Source organism: Vicia villosa, unplaced genomic scaffold (assembly GCF_029867415.1).
Source record: "Vicia villosa cultivar HV-30 ecotype Madison, WI unplaced genomic scaffold, Vvil1.0 ctg.002450F_1_1, whole genome shotgun sequence".
Classification (NCBI taxonomy): Eukaryota; Viridiplantae; Streptophyta; class Magnoliopsida; order Fabales; family Fabaceae; genus Vicia; species Vicia villosa.
In genome coordinates this window covers 54,624-74,118 of record NW_026705931.1, presented here as the reverse complement: position 1 = coordinate 74,118, position 19,495 = coordinate 54,624, and the positions used below count along the sequence as shown (strand labels likewise).

Sequence of the window (19,495 nt, the reverse complement as noted above, 5' to 3'; positions counted from 1 at the left end):
GACTCCATCATACTTAGCAAAGGCAGGAGTTTTGAATTTTGGAGGAATAACAACCCCAGGAACGAGTCCCAGTTCTTCAAAATCCAGCCCAGGTACTTTCTGAATTTCCACGCTTCTCAGACGCTCTTCCAATAGCCTATACTTCTCATCAGATTCATCCTCGTCTTGAGGATCCTCTTCTTCGTCGTCACCTTGACCATCAGAGTCCCCATTACCTTCAGCGTCACAATCATGCTCTTCTTCTTCCTCATCCTTAGGGATTTCAGCTTCTTCAGCTTTCTTAGGACGACCTCTGAACCTTCTTCCTAAGTTGATCACTCCTTTGGGTTTCTGAGTCTTCGTCTTCTTAGTCAGGAGAGCTTTCAGTTCATCTTGCCCCTTGGACAAGTTCAGCATCAAGGCTTGGAATTCAGCATTCTGAGCTTGGAGATTCTTGACAGATTGTTCGAGATCCATCTTTCTTACTGAAATAAACAGCGGAAAGATGAGGCATTTGTTTTTATGAAACCTGTGATGTAATGTTTATGAATGAAAGTGTTATGCATAGGCAATGATCTCAAGGAGTTAAAGGCCTTTTAACACATTTAAAAGAAAAGAAAAGTAGAAGCAAAAATAAATTAGTTATTTTATTTTAAAAACCAGTGTATTATATGTTTTTTTTTTTTACTATTATTTTTTGAAGTTACATTAAAGAAATACTAAATAATAAATAAAATATAAAAAGAATCATTCTTCAAGTCGGCGCTTTCTCTTTAATCCTCTGATTTCCTCTTTATGGGCTTTGACCATCTCGTTCTTTTCTTGAATAAGCCTATCAATCTCTAGCTCCCATGATTGTATCTGATCAGGTGAGATGAAGTCTTCAATCTTCCACTTGCGAGAGAAATAGTCAAGCATACTATCTCGTTCTTTAGCATTAGCCACTAATACTGCTTTTTCTGCTTCAACCTTTTGTAGACGCTTCTCAAGATCAGCCTTTTCTTGTCTTAAATGAGCCACGGTGGCAGCAAGGTCTTCGTTTGGAGCGGGTACATAAGGCTCCAATTCTACGTGGACCTCGGGAGGAGTGATCCTTGGAACAACGGGTGTGTCAGATGGATGTGGTATGCCGAACTCGACGACTCGGTCATAAATCCATTTAAAGTAAAGATCTGAAGGAGTATCGATCCTCATTCCCAATTCTCTTGCACCCACCTTTTTTACTTCATACCAAGCTTTAATGAAGCGATTCTTTTTTTCAGTTGTATCTGAACCATAGTCAAAATTTTCCGCACTAAGATATATGGAGCGGGGCTTATCTTTCAAAGCAAAACCAAACTGATGTCGAGCAAGTATAGGGTTATAGGTAATTCCTCCATGGATGCCAAGAAGAGGCACATTAGGGAACTCTCCACAGCGGTCATATAACTGAACTCCTTCGAATTTCTTTGGATACCAAATGATGTCGTCGTATGAAAGCTCCATAATCCTTTGAATCCAAGTCAAACCTTCTTCATTCTTTATCGAGGATCGGGGTAAGTGAGAAATAAACCACCTATGTAAGAGAGGGATACACCCTAGAACACAACCTCGTCTCTTTGTCACTCTAGCGTTGATGGAATGCAATAAATCACCAAGTAGAGTAGGAACAGGATTCTTGCTAAGGAAGATTTTGATAGCAGCCCTATCAACAACTTTGTCGCAGCGGTGAAAAAGAACTTGTCCATATATCAACAGGGTTAGAACACTTTCCAAGGCATCCATGCTTAAAGCTTTAGCAAAGATCTTAGCTTTCTCGATCAAGAAATCCACAGGTATCCCAGAGTAGTCTCTTTTGTTGATCCAAACTTTGTTAACTTCTGATCTTGGTAGGTGTAGAGCAGCAGCAATGTCTTCCAACTTAGGACCTCCTTCCTCACCAGTGTAAGGGATTTGATCAGGTATGGGCATATCCATTATGTAAGAGAATTCTTCCAATGTAGGTACCAGTTGAAAATCTCTATAAGTGAAGCAATGGAGAAGAGGATCATAAAATTGCATCATAGAATTGAGGAGAACTTCATCCACTTTGGTTCGCATTAAACTCATCAGTTTGTTGAGAGATTCAGAAAGAACAAGAGAACCAGTAATATCATCACATAAGAGTCTTAATGCAGTAGGTACTTTCTTGAAGTTGAGGAAGAAAGGTTTTCTGATTAGGATTCCCATTATTCAAATAACCTACAAAACAAATTATGGTTAAAATACCTTTTTTCTCCTTGAGATGAGTTAGCCATGTCATGAATGCATGTATGCATGATGCATCACAGAAAAACAAATCCACACAAATCACACAATTTTTGGTTTAAGGCTTGCATGGAGTTTTAGATCAGGTGTCCTTCCCAAAGGCATTTCTATGGATAAGGAGATTTCGGCAACAGGTTCTACAAGTTATCCAGAATTGTAAGCCCTTCTAAAGCACCCTCGGACATGATGCATTTGCACCATGCAATGATACTTTGAGAAAGAACCTATCTGAATTGTAGCATCGGGTAGCGACTATTCCTTAACATTTGTCAAGGGTAGTCCCCCCACTACGTTCCTAAAGGCCAGGATGGGTTAAGGGTAACTAAAGGTCCTTGAGCTCCGGCGCACCCACAGACACATACATAGACCCCCCTCATTTGAGAAAGGTGTGCATATGCTATGGAGTCCTAACTCAAGCGTGAACTTCATATTGACTCATCTCCCACATATGTGAAAGAGGTCGCCATGACTATGCCACTCCTAATCTTAAGTGTTCTTGAATCCGGGAATAGGATTCGTCCATCATTTAATTCCCAAAACGCCCCTGAAAAATAAAACACACAAAGCAAACAATAGAAAACATTTAAGTGATTCCTAAACTTTTAAGGTAACCCCTCTTTTATCGAAATTAATCCCCAGCAGAGTCGCCAGTTCTGTAATACGGTGAACTGACTTTTTATCGATCGAAATGTCGCGGTTAAGCATGAGTCGCCACCGACTTTTATTTTATCCAAACTAAATCAGAAAGGCAAAAAGAAACAGAAAAAAACCTTTTTAAAGAAATCTAAGTTCGGGGGGTAATTTATGCAAAGGGAAGGTGTAAGGCACCCTTTGCATCCATGGTTTTCCATGGGCTCTTAATTGCTTTGCTTGCTCGTTTGTCTTTAGAAAGAGTAGATGAAAGAAAAAAAAGTGGACTTTAGCTCGTAAATGAGCGTAGCCAGTTTTTGAAGAATTGTGAGGAGGAATATAGAAAATAGAGCATGGCAAGGCAATTAGGGGCAATTACCTTAAACTCAGATGATAGGTCTCTTTTTAGCCTTTCAGAATGAAAGGGTCTATCCTTGCCATAAGAGGGCAGGAAGCCTTTCGTTTGGAGGTAGAAGGGTCATCGAATTATCATTCGCTCAAAGACTGACCCATGCCATAAAGAGGCAGGTAGTCTAAGAGGAAGGATCAGAATAGCCTTTTTTCGTAGGCAACCAGAGGATACCTCAGCCTTTTTCCGTAGGCAACTTCCGAGGGTCGAGGTCATATTTGTGTATCGAAGGCAGCATCATTTTAGGGTCGCATGACCTTTAGTTATCGAGGCAGCATGGCTGAGGTATCCTCATATTCGAGGGACATGGCTTATTCTGCAAAAACACAAAGGCAACAGGCAACAGGCAACAAGGCAACAAGGCAACAGAGAGGTTACCCCAAAAGAGTGTGTGTGTGCCACAATCACGTGGTTCAGTTCAGTTATTTATCTTGTAAATTTAGTGATTCTATGTTCACTTCAAAAATTGCACTCCCTAGGATTACTAACCACGCATTTAAATAATATAATCAAACAGATATGGGGGAGGGAAATTGTAACCAGCGGATCCCTTAATAAGGTTTGACACAAGTAATAATTAAACAGAAAAATAAAAGGGTAGAGTTTAGGGTTACCAAACTCGTAGCTTTGGCAATCCACAAACCCTGAAAAAGGCAAATAAAAATAGGGTGAGTGTATGGCTAATTCAGAGGCGAACGTCTCTAACCCTAAAATAAGAAGGTCGAGACGAAACAAAATAGACTTTTAAAACAAATTAAATACTTAGCTTTGTGTCGTGATTAGGCGCGTAGTCGGAAGACGTTTAAAAAGTTGACCCTGAAAAGGACACAGAAAAAATAACATTTTTTAGTGTATGTGTGATCTCCATAATCCCTGATTAGGGCACAAATTAACCATGGTTAATAGAATAAAATCGAATTAATTAATTATTAGTTTTCAACCTAATTAATTAAATCGGTGAAAATATGGTTTCGAATGAAATATCCTAACCCTAATATCACATAATGAAACGACTAAATCAAATTAATCATTTAAACCAAATAACAAATATTATTAATAATCAAATCAAATTAATCATTTAGTTATAAAATAAATGTTATTAAAAATAAAAATTATAATTTTATAAAAGGGAAAAAGAGAAATTATCATGATTTTATATAAGAGAAGGAACAAAAGAAGGAATTTTATTAAATAAATAAAAAGAATAAAAGAAAATAAAATGAGTAAATAAAGATATATGATAAATAAAAGTAAAAAATAAATAAGGAGACATAGCTGGAATCTGGTGCGGAATGGTGTTGAAGGACCATGGTGTATCTGCGCTTCTAAGGGCGTTGGATCTTGTTGGGCGCACATCTGACGGCTAGCTGGTGAACGTCACATGGTGGTCCTCTTGGGATGTGGCACACACGATCAAGAATCATTGTATTTTATAAAAAATAGCGCGTATACTGGGTATCGAACCCTGGACGCCTCACTTGACAAAACCTTCGCTTAACACCTGTGCTACGCTCACCAATTGATAATATACTGCGCAGAAACTTATATATCAAAACAACATGAACGAATTCAAATAAAAAAAACGCGCCCAGGCTTGTCTTCTTCGCTGGGAATTTTCTGCAACATACATATTTTAGGCCACGGTTAAAAAACGTTTCTATAGCCTGCATATCTCAAAATCACAACATATTGCAAATAAACTCCGCATAAAGACATGGTTTGATGTAAAATCGCGTCCCGAGTTCAACGGTGCCCTTGATTTAGGCTGATTCTTCCTGTAATCGTAGTTCCCAATTCAAAGCTTGGAAACCCTAAACATGGCACCTGTTTATATCTGTAACTAAACGCAAATTAAATAATACAGAACTCTTCCAAACATATTCACGATTCAAAAAACGTATTCATATGCTATTTATGATGCGTATATGAGTATGAACGAATTCGAAAGAAATTGACACAAACCGTGGCTATGCTAGCGTGATTCGGCGTGCTTTGAGCGCGGGTGATGATCCAATCCTCTACAAGGAGGCTCCAGGAGTGTGTTAGAATCGGCAGAACTCCTTGAACCAGCCTACAATTCCAAAACCGAGTTGCCTTTTTCACTGAATTTTTGAATTCGTCCCTGCCTCTTTTTGGGGCTGCAAAACCTTGTGAAAAATCCCCCCTTGCATTCTGATTCTGTTGTGAATATATAGGCAGTGGTTTTAGGTTAACCATTAAATCCAATCTCTTTGAATCATGGAATTGAGATTTGATTGAAGAAAGAATAGAAACTTTCAATTAGCCACATCACATATTCAATCAAGCTTTCCACGATTTTCTGTCATATAGATTGGATTTTCTGGTTCTTTGAAAGATTTAGCCTATAATTTGGGATTACAATCCCATTATTTTATATTTTTAATAACTTATTTAATATTTAAACTCAAATAAATATTAATAAATTTTATAAAAATAAAAATGATAGGACTAAGGACTCCTTTTAAGGCCATGGGCTTGGATCAATTTAAGTTCAATGGACTTCATTTCTATTTGCACCTAAAAGCTAAAAAGAAATAGAATAATATACAAACATAATAAAATGATTTACTAATATTAATTCTAAATTAAATTAAAATTAAAATTGTAAACCAGAAGAATTAGTAAATTGAAAATGTTATTAAATCATACAAACGAACAAAACGTGCAAAGATGAATATGTAATGTATATGAATGCTAATGCAAATGGTGTAAATGATTCTTAAGTGATAAGCCAGATAAAAAAAGGAGGGCAAATTTGGGGGTATGACAGGGATGAACCATCGACTGATATTTTTTATGATCCATACACTCAAACAGATGCACGGTTAAAAGAAGGAGACAGATTTCGTTCAAAGGAGGCATGTATCATGGCCATAAAAAGATTTCATATGGCAAACATTGTTGATTTTAAAGTTGATCGCGCCAACGTTGAAAGGTACAAAATTAAGTGTAGAAACCCTGATTGTGGATTCAGGTTGCATGCATCATTCAGGAAGAGAAGTGATTCATGGGTGATAGGATATGTTTCCCAAGATCACACGCGTGTTAACACAAATGTTTCACAAGATCACCGTAAGCTAAGTTATGATATTATATGTCAAGAAATCTTGCCTCTAGTAGACAAAGATCCATCATTAAAGGTGAAACCGATAATCTCTCATGTCGTTGCAACTTACAATTACACTCCGTCTTATAGAAAGGCGTGGCTGGCGAAGACCAAAGCGATCGAACTTGTGTATGGAAATTGGGAGGATTCGTACAAACAACTCCCACGTTTCTTATATGTGCTTCAAATTTATGCTCCTGGAACCGTTACTATTTTAGAGACCATTCCGGCACAATCTCCAGACGGAACGTGCCTTCAAGGAAATGTGATATTCCACGGGCTTTTCTGGGCTTTCCGCCCATGTGTTCAAGGATTTGCGTATTGCAAACCAATTCTTCAAATAGATGGCACTTGGTTGTACGGAAAATATAAGGGGACCTTGTTGGTGGCTGTGGCACAAGACGGAAATAGTAACATTTTTCCTGTTGCGTTGGCTCTTGTGGAAGGAGAAACTGCTGGAGGTTGGAGTTTCTTTCTCAAAAATCTTCGGACACACGTTGCCCCTCAACCTGGACTCTGTTTGATTTCAGACAGACATGCTTCCATCGAGAGTGCATACAATAATCCAGCAAACGGGTGGCAAAAGCCACCTTCAACACATGTTTACTGTATTCGACATATCGCACAAAATTTCATGCGAGATATAAAGGACAAGGCTCTTCGGAAGACTCTTGTCAATGCCGGATATGCATTGACTCAACCGACCTTCCAATATTATCGACATGAAATTGTATCGGCAAATCCAGATGCAGGCAGATGGATAGATAATCTAGCTAGAGAGAAATGGACCAGATCATACGACAACGGGCAGCGATGGGGGCACATGACTACAAATCTTGTGGAGTCTATGAACGGAGTGTTTAAGGGCATCAGACACCTTCCGATTACTGCCTTGGTGCAAGCAACATACTATAGGATAGCTTCTCTTTTCGCACGAAAAGGTGAGCGTTGAAGTGCAGTTTTAGAATTCGGACAAGTATTCAGCGAAACCTGCGTCAAATTCATGAAAGAGCAATCTGCCAAAGCCAACATCCACATTGTTACATCTTTCGACCGATACAACCGGACCTTCAGTGTCAAAGAAACAATTGACCATAACGAGGGCCTTCCGAGACAACAATACCGGGTTCTTACAAACGAAGGGTGGTGCGACTGCGGAAAGTTTCAAGCCTTTCGCATGCCATGCTCTCATGTAATAGCAGCATGTTCGTATGCGCACCAAGACCCGTTAGCACTTTTATCTCCCATTTACAAGGCGGATACCTTACTCGGAGTGTTGATCCGCTGTCGCACGCGGGTCAAAAACGAGTAAAATTGCAAACTGTAGTAACAACGGTAACGGTAACTCGTGTATCGTCTCTCAAGGACTCTTGATTTTTATTAACTATTAGCTAAATCGATTAGGGGGGGGGGGTTGGTTTGGTCGAAAAAAATGATTATCAAAAGTGATTATGAAATTAAGCTGTTTTGAAATAAGTGATTATAAAGCAAACAGATCCACTGACTCGGTTCTTACTTATCATCGATTGCTAATATTACAATTCCCTAAGCGGATTTTCTATCCTATTTGATTACAATATCAATCAACAAGCGTGATTGATACTATGAGAAACATGTTCCTATTGCCGGATTAAGCATACGGTTATGAATAGTGCAAATTAACAATTAAGCAAAGTTAACAGCGATTAAAATTGGGAACACGAATCAATCAAATTAAATCAACAATGTTATATGATAATCGAATTAAGCAAACAAGAATCTTATAGCATAATTGAAAGGAATAGAAATCAAATTGTAAATATTATAACAATCTCAAAGTTTGAAACCTGAGTACAGTGAATCCGTAAGAAGGTGTTTAGTTCTCCATGAATTCGTTAAAGCTTTCAAAATCGTGAATGGAAGATGGATGAACAGTAACCGCGGCTGCCTAACCTAAGTCAAAGCCACGACCCGTTTTACAATCCAACTGGGTCAAACATACGACCCAGGCCCAAAACCAATTAACCCGAAACTTAACTAAAGCTAGTGCAGCAACTTCAACGCAAATTCTGGCCCTTCTACAGTCCGATTCTGACTTTGACTCAAACATAAGAATTGTAGCTCTTTCTCTTAGCTTTCCGGCGATTATTAGAACGCCTCAATCGGACTCCTGGAACTCCAGATATGATCGTTTCCGTGCAGACTGTTATTGCTGAAAAATTAATACGAAAAACAAATAAGTGCAAAAATAAAATAAAATATAAAAACATATTAAAACATAAAAATAAATAAAACAAACCGAAGAAATGCTTGAGTACAAACATGGAAGAACGTGCATAAAAATGCACTGATCAAATTCCCCCACACTTGAACTTTTGCACTCCGAGCAAAATGAAAAGAAAGCAGAAAAACATCAACAGTTACTCATCATAGGCTACAGATCTTCTTCGGGTGAGTTTGCATCGATAGGTACTAATCTTGCACACTAAGGACATCGTAAGAACACTAACCACAAATATGCAGACATAAGGCTCCTAAATACACAAACCAATTCAAATCATATTACTATACCATAGCCTAACTTACTCATCCTTTTTGCTCTTTTTCATTCAGGCGCAATCACATTAAGCCCGTTATCTCCACACACTTATAGCAGGACAACCGGTTAGTGATTCTGATCCTTTTGCACGGGGTTCCGGTACTTGCGTGGCATAACCCTTTGCTTACTCAGATGTAGTTGCGGGGGATCGGACCGTAATCCTCCCTACCAAGTTCAGCACCAGAAACCGCTGAACCAACTAACAAAGAGTTTTGAAAACTTTTTTTTTTTTTTTTTAAAGATTACACAACCGTTGGGTTAAGTGACCGGGTGAGGATCACCAAACTTAGAAGGTGTATTACCTTTTTCTTTTCTCTTTTTTTTTCTTTTCGGAACATTCACTTATATTCATCGGTTTCCTGCGTAAAGTGTGTGAGAGATGGTGCCGACTGCTGAAATAAACTACTCAAGAGCTGTCAAAGAATGAGAAATTAAGGCTAAAACATAATAACAAATTCAAATCAATTTCCGTATGCAGGAGACTTACGGTGTTAGAACGATATCGATCTTGTGAACTTTTCCCATGTCTCCGCAAACCCGACTCAAATCAGTGTGTAGCCTAAAACTTTCAAGAAGATGCATTTTTTATTGAAATTAAACAAAATACTAACACACAAAAAACAAATAAAACACACAATTTCCTCCCCCACACTTAAACTAAGCATTGTCCTCAATGAAAAGACATTACTAATAAAGTAGAGAGAAGGAAAGAAGGACTCCCTGATCAAGTTGCAGCGTAGTCAGGTGCTTCTAAAGAAAGCTCCTCTATGCTGACATCTTCAGGCACCGGACTTTCATGGAATAACTTCAGCCGCTGCCCGTTAACCTTGAAGACTTTGTCAGTACCTGCACTTTTTATTTCTACTGCACCATGAGGGAAAACATTAGTAACAACAAAGGGGCCAATCCATTTGGATCGAAGTTTCCCAGCCATTAGCTTAAGGCGGGAGTTAAACAGTAAAACCTGTTGGCCCACAGAAAATTCCTTCCTAGAAATCATTTTATCATGGAAGTGCTTAGTTTTCTCTTTATAAATCCTAGAGCTCTCATAAGCCTCTAATCTAAGCTCTTCCAACTGTTGTAATTGGAGTTTTCTTTCAATACCTGCTTGTTGCATCTCCAAATTACAACTCTTCACCGCCCAAAAAGCACGGTGTTCTATCTCAACAGGAAGATGACATGCCTTACCAAAAACAAGTCGATAAGGAGACATCCCAATGGGTGTCTTGAAAGCTGTCCTTTGAGCCCAAAGTGCGTCTTCTAGACGACGGCTCCAGTCTTTCCTGTTTGGCTGCACCATTTTCTCTAAAACCTGTTTGATCTCCCTGTTTGAGATCTCAGCCTGCCCATTAGTCTGTGGGTGATATGCAGTAGAGACTCTGTGCACAACTCCATACTTTCGGAGTAAGGCTTCCATGGTGCGGTTACAGAAATGAGTGCCTTGGTCACTTATGATAGCTCGCGGTATTCCAAACCTGCAAAAGATATTAGACCTGACAAACTCTGCAACAACTTTAGAATCATTAGTCCTAGTGGGGATAGCTTCCACCCACTTTGAAACATAATCAACAGCAAGTAAAATGTAAAGGAAACCAAATGATACAGGAAAAGGACCCATGAAATCAATTCCCCATACATCAAATACCTCACAGAAAAGCATAGGCTGCTGAGGCATTTCACTCTTGCGAGTGATGTTTGTACCTGCTATCTGGCACTCTTTACAAGTGCGATAAATCTCAAAAGCATCCTTAAAAATAGTTGGCCAATAGAAACCTGAATCAAGGACTTTTCTTGCAGTCCTTTGAGGACCGAAATGTCCGCCGACTTGAGATGCATGAGAAAATTTTAAAATAGATTCAATCTCATTGTCGGGGACACATCTCCTGATTACCTGATCACTACCAAACTTCCATAGATATGGATCATCCCAAACATAATATTTGGCATCACTTTTGAGTTTGTGAACCTGTGATCTAGATGCACCTGTAGGAAAAACACCAGCAACAAGAAAATTAACAATGTCAGCAAACCAAGGTGTAATCCCATGCAAAAGAAACAACTGCTCATCAGGGAAGTCATCCTGAATAGGAAAAGGGTCTTCATCTCTCTCTATCCTGCTCAAGTGGTCAGCCACTAAGTTCTCAGCTCCACTTTTGTCTTTAATCTCGACATTAAACTCTTGGAGCAGCAACATCCACCGAATTAATCTCGGTTTTGCATCCGGCTTCTTCAGCAAGTACTTTAAAGCTGCATGGTCAGTAAAAACAACAACCTTGGAACCTAGCAAATAAGATCTGAATTTGTCAAGAGCAAAAACAATAGCTAGAAGTTCTTTTTCAGTGGTAGTGTAATTAGACTGTGCAGAATCTAAAGTCCTAGAAGCATAGTAAATAACATGGGCAGCCTTGTCAACTCTTTGTGCAAGGACAGCCCCAACTGCATAATTGGAAGCATCACACATAAGCTCAAAAGGAAGTGTCCAATCAGGGGGCTGAATGATGGGAGCAGAGGTCAATGCTTTCTTCAAGAAGTCAAACGCTTGTTTGCATTTGTCATCAAAATCAAAAGTGACGTCATTCTTTAACAAGTTCGACAGCGGAAGAGCTATCTTGCTGAAATCCTTGATGAAACGCCTGTAAAAACCTGCATGACCAAGAAAAGAACGAATCTCGCGAATGCAAGAAGGGTAAGGCAGTGTAGAAATCACATCAATCTTAGCAGGGTCAACAGAAATTCCTTTTTCAGAAATAATATGACCAAGAACAATTCCCTGCTCAACCATAAAATGACACTTTTCATAATTCAACACAAGGTTAGTCTCGATGCATCTTTCTAAAATCAAGCTTAAACTGTTCAAGCATGCATCAAAAGAAGAACCATAAACAGTAAAGTCATCCATAAACACTTCCATGCAATTTTCAATAAAATCAGAGAAAATACTCATCATGCATCGTTGGAAAGTGCCAGGAGCATTGCAGAGGCCAAAAGGCATCTTCCTGTAAGCAAATGTACCGAATGGGCACGTGAAAGTAGTCTTTTCTTGATCTTCAGGTGCAATATGAATCTGAAAGTAACCTGAAAAACCATCAAGAAAACAATAATGTGATTTACCAGCTAGCCGTTCAAGCATCTGGTCAATGAACGGCAAAGGAAAGTGATCCTTTCTAGTAGCCTGGTTCAGTCTCCTGTAATCAATACAAACTCTCCAGCTGTTCTGGACTCTAGTGGGAACAAGTTCATTCTTTTCATTTTTTACCACTGTGAGTCCAGATTTCTTAGGTACAACCTGCACTGGACTTACCCACTTACTGTCAGAGATAGGATAAATGATACCTGCTTGCAAGAGTTTGGTTACCTCTTTCTTTACAACATCAAGAATCAAAGGATTAAGCCTCCTTTGGGGCTGCCTTACTGTTTTCGCTCCATCCTCAAGTAAAATCCTGTGCATGCACATCGAAGGACTAATACCTGGAAGGTCGGCTAATGTCCACCCGATTGCTTTCTTGTGCCTCTTCAATACCTGCAAAAGTCTGTCTTCTTGATTTAAATCAAGGTTAGAAGAGATAATAACAGGAAGTTTTTCATTATGCTCCAAGTAAGCATATTTCAGGTTTCCAGGGAGCTCTTTTAGCTCTAAGGACGGGGGCTGAATGATGGATGGAAGGCTTGGGGCAGCCGGGATGTCAAGAGCATCGACGGCAAAAACAACCTCATCGGTAACAACTTCACCTGTAGGAAATGTATCAGGCTGCAAGGAAGCATCAATCTCAGCACAAAGGACACAAACGTTAGTGTCAGTGCAATCAGGACATGAATAATTATCATCAAAATCAGAGAGAGATGGAAAATCAAGTGCAAATAATTCAGAACAACTCTCATCAACTAATTCAGAAATCAACTCAATATTAAAAACCGAATGCTCCTCCACAGGGTGTTTCATGGCATCGAAGATATTAAATTTTGCGACGATGTCACCAAATTCCATGGACATGGTTCCATCATCAACATCAACTTTTGTCTTCGCCGTTTTCATGAACGGTCTGCCTAAGATGATGGGAGCTCTGCTTGACTTTGTTTCTCCTTCCATGTCCAGAATGTAAAAATCTGCAGGAAAAATTAAATCGTTAACTTGAACGAGGACGTCTTCCACTATGCCGGTGGGACGTGCATTGCTCCTGTTCGCCAGTTGAACGATTAAACCTGTATGCTGCATGGGACCAAGGCAAAGGTTATTATAAATAGAAGTAGGCATAACATTAATGCCCGCTCCTAAATCAAGCAAACAATTATCAAATTTCTTATCCCCGATGGTACAAGGAATAGTAAAAGTTCCCGGGTCCTTGCACTTTTGTGGCAAGACCTGAGAGATGGCCGAAACACTTTGTTCGGGCTGAATGAAAGCAGAGATGCTTCTTCCCAAGTTGACTCTATCACTTCCTTTTACTTTTCTCTTGTTTGTACACAAATCCTTCAGAAACTTTGCATACCTTGGAACCTGCTTAATCACATCAAGAAGCGGAATATTTACCGCTACTTTTCTGAACATATCCAGAATTTCTTTTTCTTTGTCTCCTTCCTCAATTCTTTTATTTTTCAGAACTCTATGTGGGAAAGGAACTGGTGGCACATACTCCTTTTCTTTATTTTTTTCAGTTCCGACCACAACAGAAGAAGGAGAAGAAAGCTCAGCTGGAGGAGGTTCAGAAGAAGAGAGTTCAGAAGTTACCTCAATGATTTTTTTATTTTTTTCAGGGGCTGGTTCTGTAACCTTTCCGGATCTCAAAGAAATAGCGCTCACATTAGCATTACCATTCGGATTGACAACAGTTTGTGCTGGAAGTTGGTTCGAACCTTGAGCTTGCATATTATTTATTTGAGTAGCAAGTTGCCCCATCTGTGTGGTCAAGGTCTGAATGCTAGTGTCGGTTCTTTGTTGAAACTGAAGGTTGTTCACGGCCATTTGCTTAACAAGATCTTCCAAGGATGGTCCGGAAGTAGTAGCTGGAGGGGTGTGATGTGGCTGGGGTAATGGAACGGTAAGCTGTTGTTGGGAAGGCTGCTGATTTCCATATCGAAGGTTGGGATGATTCCTCCAATTGGGGTGATATTTGTTGGTAGACAAGTCAGGGGTGTTGTTGTACCTGTTCTGGTTGTAAAGGTTGGCTGCGTAAGCTTGAGGCAGCTCGGTAACAGTATCATCTTTCAGAAGAGGACAAGTATCAGTGGGGTGATCATGAGCTGTACAAATACCACATACAGTTGCTGTTTGAGGTTTCGCTACTGCAAGTTGTTTGACTAGAGCGGTCAGCTCATCAAGTCTGGTTTCTAAAGCTCTGTTCGAGGAACCTTGAATTTGATGTACACCCTTGGTCTGGACAGAATTGGTTCGAGTGGTGAACTGCTGGGAGTTTAAGGACATATTTTCAATGAGGGCTCTGGCAGCAGCTGGAGTTTTGTCAACAAGTGCTCCACCACTAGCAGCATCAAGAATGTTTCTATCCATAGGTAACAACCCCTCATAAAAGTACTGAATGAGAAGTTGCTCGGTAATCTGATGTTGAGGGCAGCTTGAAACCAACTTCTTGAACCTATCCCAATATTCAGCCAATGACTCGTTGTCTTGTCTAATGCCACATATTTCTTTTCGGATTGAAGCAGCTCTAGAGGCAGGAAAGTATCGCTCCAAGAACACTCTCTTCAGAGCATTCCAGCTTGTGATTGAATTCGGTTCAAGATCATATATCCAGTCCTTAGCTGCACCCTGCAAAGAAAAAGGAAAAGCACGAAGTTTGATATGATCTTCAGTGATCCCTTCAGGCTTCAATGGTGTAGAGCACACCACCTGGAATTCCTTCAAATGTTTGTGTGGATCTTCACCTGCAAGACCATTAAACTTTGGCAACAAGTGTATTAAACCCGATTTTAATTCAAAAGGAACAGCAACAGCATCATATTCAATACACAAGCCATTATAATTAACATCAGGGGCTGCAAGTTGCCTTAGAGTTCTATTTTCAGCCATTTCAAAAGCAAGTTCAGAATCAGAATCAAACAAATTATGCAAATAATCAGTCTCGGAATCAGACTCAGCTATGGTCGGTGAAGGTGAACTATTGCTAGCCTGGCCTGCTCTACGAAGTGTGTGCAAGGTTCTCTCTACCTCAGGATCAAAAGCAACAAGTTCAGGACAGGAAGACCTAGTAGCCAGGACTAGTGCACAGCAATGCAGCAACAATCGTGAAAATGCCAACTATGTCCCTAAAACAACACAATGAAGCAAATCGATTAAAAATAATTCAAAAAAATAAACTGACACCGAAAATAATCTAATGACGTAAAAATAGAATTTTGATATTTTTTTCGGAATTTTTCGACTCTATGAAAACAGAAAATAAATCATTAAAAATAGTAAAAAGGCTTTTTTCGCGATTTGAAAAATTTGTCACGTAACTACTCTGTAGTATGTGACTTTTGATCAGAGATTTTTTTCACACCTAACTGTCGGGACAGATTTTCGAAACGGTGAAATTTTCCCAAAAACCGATTTTTTCGACTCTAGAGGCGTTATGGCCGAAACCGTGAGGAACCTATGGCCAAAACGCACAAACACTACACCTAAGACTCTAATATCAGTTAATATTCACAAGAATCCCCGGCAACGGCGCCAATTTGATCCGCTGTCGCACGCGGGTCAAAAACGAGTAAAATTGCAAACTGTAGTAACAACGGTAACGGTAACTCGTGTATCGTCTCTCAAGGACTCTTGATTTTTATTAACTATTAGCTAAATCGATTAGGGGGGGGGGTTGGTTTGGTCGAAAAAAATGATTATCAAAAGTGATTATGAAATTAAGCTGTTTTGAAATAAGTGATTATAAAGCAAACAGATCCACTGACTCGGTTCTTACTTATCATCGATTGCTAATATTACAATTCCCTAAGCGGATTTTCTATCCTATTTGATTACAATATCAATCAACAAGCGTGATTGATACTATGAGAAACATGTTCCTATTGCCGGATTAAGCATACGGTTATGAATAGTGCAAATTAACAATTAAGCAAAGTTAACAGCGATTAAAATTGGGAACACGAATCAATCAAATTAAATCAACAATGTTATATGATAATCGAATTAAGCAAACAAGAATCTTATAGCATAATTGAAAGGAATAGAAATCAAATTGTAAATATTATAACAATCTCAAAGTTTGAAACCTGAGTACAGTGAATCCGTAAGAAGGTGTTTAGTTCTCCATGAATTCGTTAAAGCTTTCAAAATCGTGAATGGAAGATGGATGAACAGTAACCGCGGCTGCCTAACCTAAGTCAAAGCCACGACCCGTTTTACAATCCAACTGGGTCAAACATACGACCCAGGCCCAAAACCAATTAACCCGAAACTTAACTAAAGCTAGTGCAGCAACTTCAACGCAAATTCTGGCCCTTCTACAGTCCGATTCTGACTTTGACTCAAACATAAGAATTGTAGCTCTTTCTCTTAGCTTTCCGGCGATTATTAGAACGCCTCAATCGGACTCCTGGAACTCCAGATATGATCGTTTCCGTGCAGACTGTTATTGCTGAAAAATTAATACGAAAAACAAATAAGTGCAAAAATAAAATAAAATATAAAAACATATTAAAACATAAAAATAAATAAAACAAACCGAAGAAATGCTTGAGTACAAACATGGAAGAACGTGCATAAAAATGCACTGATCAAGTGTACAACAATGCATATCAAGTGATGGCAAACGAGGATTATTGGCCTGCGTATGAAGGGGACGTGGTTTGGCATAATGATAAAATGCGGAGAAAGAAAAAAGGTCGACCAAACAGCACACGGATCAGAACCGAAATGGATGATCATGAGAAAATGGTAAGAAAGTGTGGCATATATCGTGAAGTCGGACACAATAAAAATACTTGTCCTAATCGTGGAGCAACCTCCACCAACAATTAGTTGTATGTCATTTGTATTTGTACTGCTTATGTATTTGTACTGCTTATGTATTTGTATTTGTACTGCTTATGTATTTGTATTTGTACTTGTCTTTGTATTTGTACTGCTTATGTATTTGTACTGTATTTATATTTGTATTATCTCTTATTAAATCAACTAGTTATGTATTTGTCTTGTAGTGAAACTGTCTTCATGACCCATACTGTCAGTCTGTATTTTGGACAGTCAAATACGCATGCTTTCGTCTAGTCTCATCAAGTCAGGCATTGATCAGTGTGCCTGCATTTATCATACAAGTTAGGCGTGCTTGTAAACAGTACGCAACAGTACTCCTTTTCTACCTACTACTATTATAAATTAGGGGTTCCTAGGGTTGAATGCACACACAGAAACACAAACACCAAACACCAAACACAAACACAACAATGTCTCGCATTAGGCCAAATGGATGTCACCAGACAACAGAGCCCCCGCCCCGGAGATCAACATGGCGTATCGAACCTGAACCGGAGTATCGTAGAAGGAACGGACATGTCATATTCTCTCCCGTCAAACCTCCCATGCCGGTTATGTTTTGGAATATCTCTTCCGTCGAGCAACTCAAGAGGACTCTCATGACTTTTTTAGAGGGGGGGTACGAATCCGACGAACAGATCAGAAGCATCAAGAGGCTTAAAACAAGGGTCGATGATGTGACCGGAGAAACGATAAGTTTCTGGGATAACGTGGAATACGACCTTGATTGCATTCAAATGATGAATGGACCAAATGACATTGTTTTAACCGTTGTAATTTCTTAGATGTTGTAGTTTTAATACATTCTGTTGGTGATTTTCAATGTACCTTTTAGTTAATTAATGAATGAATGTTTTCCATGAACACCCATGTTAACTGATTCATCGATCTTATTATCTTATTTAATCGATTTTTTTGGTAAATAAGTTAAAAAAAACAACAAAAAGATTAAAAAAACAAAAAAAAAAGAATTGATACTAAGGCGCCACCCCAGGTGGCTTAATAGTTCAAAATGAACTATGACGCCACCCCACGTGACGCATATGAAGAGGAGTTTTCTTGGTTGGCGCCACGGGAGGTGGCTCCTACGTGTAGGCCACCTCTCAAACCTGATCATGCAGGTAATTTACCCGAAAACTGATTTTTGGAATAAATTTTTTATTAAACATGGTTATTTGGATTTTTTTTTCTTCAAAGAGAAGGTGTTATAATAAATTAGAAAACTATTACTATTATTTTGAAATATCTATCTAAAATTGTAAACTTAAAATACTAATGTGAATTATCTATAAGTGTCAACTTAAAAGAGTAATGTTCAATTTTCAATGTCAACTTAGAATAATAATATAAACTATTACATTTGCATAATAATTGTAATAAGTAGTATAAATACTCTTATTTAATTCAAGTAAAGATACATCATTTTTTTTAATATCATTCTGCTTTCTCCTCTCTCTATTTCATTAGTGTATCTCCTAGAGTAGTAATTTATTTATATTATCGAATTAGTTTACAAATATCATAAAAGAAATCATTAAATATCTTCTTTTTTTTATATATATATATATATATATATATATATATATATATATATATATATATATATATATATATATATATATATATATATATATATATATATATAATATTAGTGGAACATTAATTATACAAACTACAAATTAGTAAAAGTACCAAGAGAAAATCGACAGAACTTCAAATATATATTTTTTCCACATATCATTGAGAGTTCCATACAACACATTATATATCAGTGCTTAATCATGCTAATCACTGTCTAATTTAGCATATAAATATGACTAATTATTCCAACTTAAGGATTAAGATATTAAAATCATGTCAGGATCTAATTATAGCCATAAAGCACCAGCATCTTTGAGAAGAGGAACAAGAGAACCATTGATATGAAAAGCCAAAACCCTATCCATAGAACCAACTAATTTGCCCCCAATGAAAACAACAGGTAGTGATGTTGAATTTCCAAGTAACCTGATGAATGGTTTAGAATCTTGATCAAGTTCATGAACCATTGCATTCACTCCCATTCCACTGAACAAACTCTTCATTGCATGACACATACAACAGTTACTAATGCTGAATATGACAACAGCACTTTGTGTAGCTAACCTCATTATTCTCTCCATTTGATCTTCTTCCATTGTTCTTCTTACTCTTGTTGTGTAGTAGCTCCATGATGGTTGTTCCACTTGATAATGCATGAGTTTCTCTTGATTGAACATGGTGTGTGCTGTAATAGTGGAATTGAACAAAGTAAGGAAATTCAGATATTTGGTCAGTTTTGTGTGTTTGTGATGATGAAAATGAAGAAAGGGAAAGTGTGGTTTTATAAGGGGAAGAGGGGCTATTAGAAAATACGTAAAAGTGTGGAAGAATATAATGGGGACCTTAGGATATTTGGATTGTCTGTTGTTGTCGGAGGAGCGTGTTGTGTTTCTCTAGGTATTGTTTGTCTATTGTCTCTATATA

General features: G+C 38.4%; 2 protein-coding genes across 2 annotated transcripts; one reads left to right on the top strand and one right to left on the bottom strand.

Annotated features, from left to right (window-relative positions):
* The first annotated feature begins 6,213 nt into the window (after nt 1-6,213).
* Nucleotides 6,214-7,383, top strand: LOC131638847 (uncharacterized). Its single transcript, XM_058909393.1, has one exon. It carries the CDS (start codon nt 6,214-6,216, stop codon nt 7,381-7,383), a length of 1,170 nt encoding a protein of 389 aa, XP_058765376.1.
* An 11,475-nt stretch (nt 7,384-18,858) lies between these two features.
* LOC131638845 (putative glutaredoxin-C14) lies at nt 18,859-19,294 on the bottom strand. The gene has a single exon (XM_058909391.1). It carries the CDS (start codon nt 19,246-19,248, stop codon nt 18,859-18,861), a length of 390 nt encoding a protein of 129 aa, XP_058765374.1. The 5' UTR covers nt 19,249-19,294.
* Nucleotides 19,295-19,495: the final 201 nt, after the last annotated feature.

Bases quoted from the DNA above. Each gene is read 5' to 3' on its own strand.
- LOC131638847 (XM_058909393.1), top strand. From the start codon at position 6,214: ATGGCAAACATTGTTGATTTTAAAGTTGATCGCGCCAACGTTGAAAGG.
- LOC131638845 (XM_058909391.1), bottom strand. From the start codon at position 19,248: ATGTTCAATCAAGAGAAACTCATGCATTATCAAGTGGAACAACCATCA.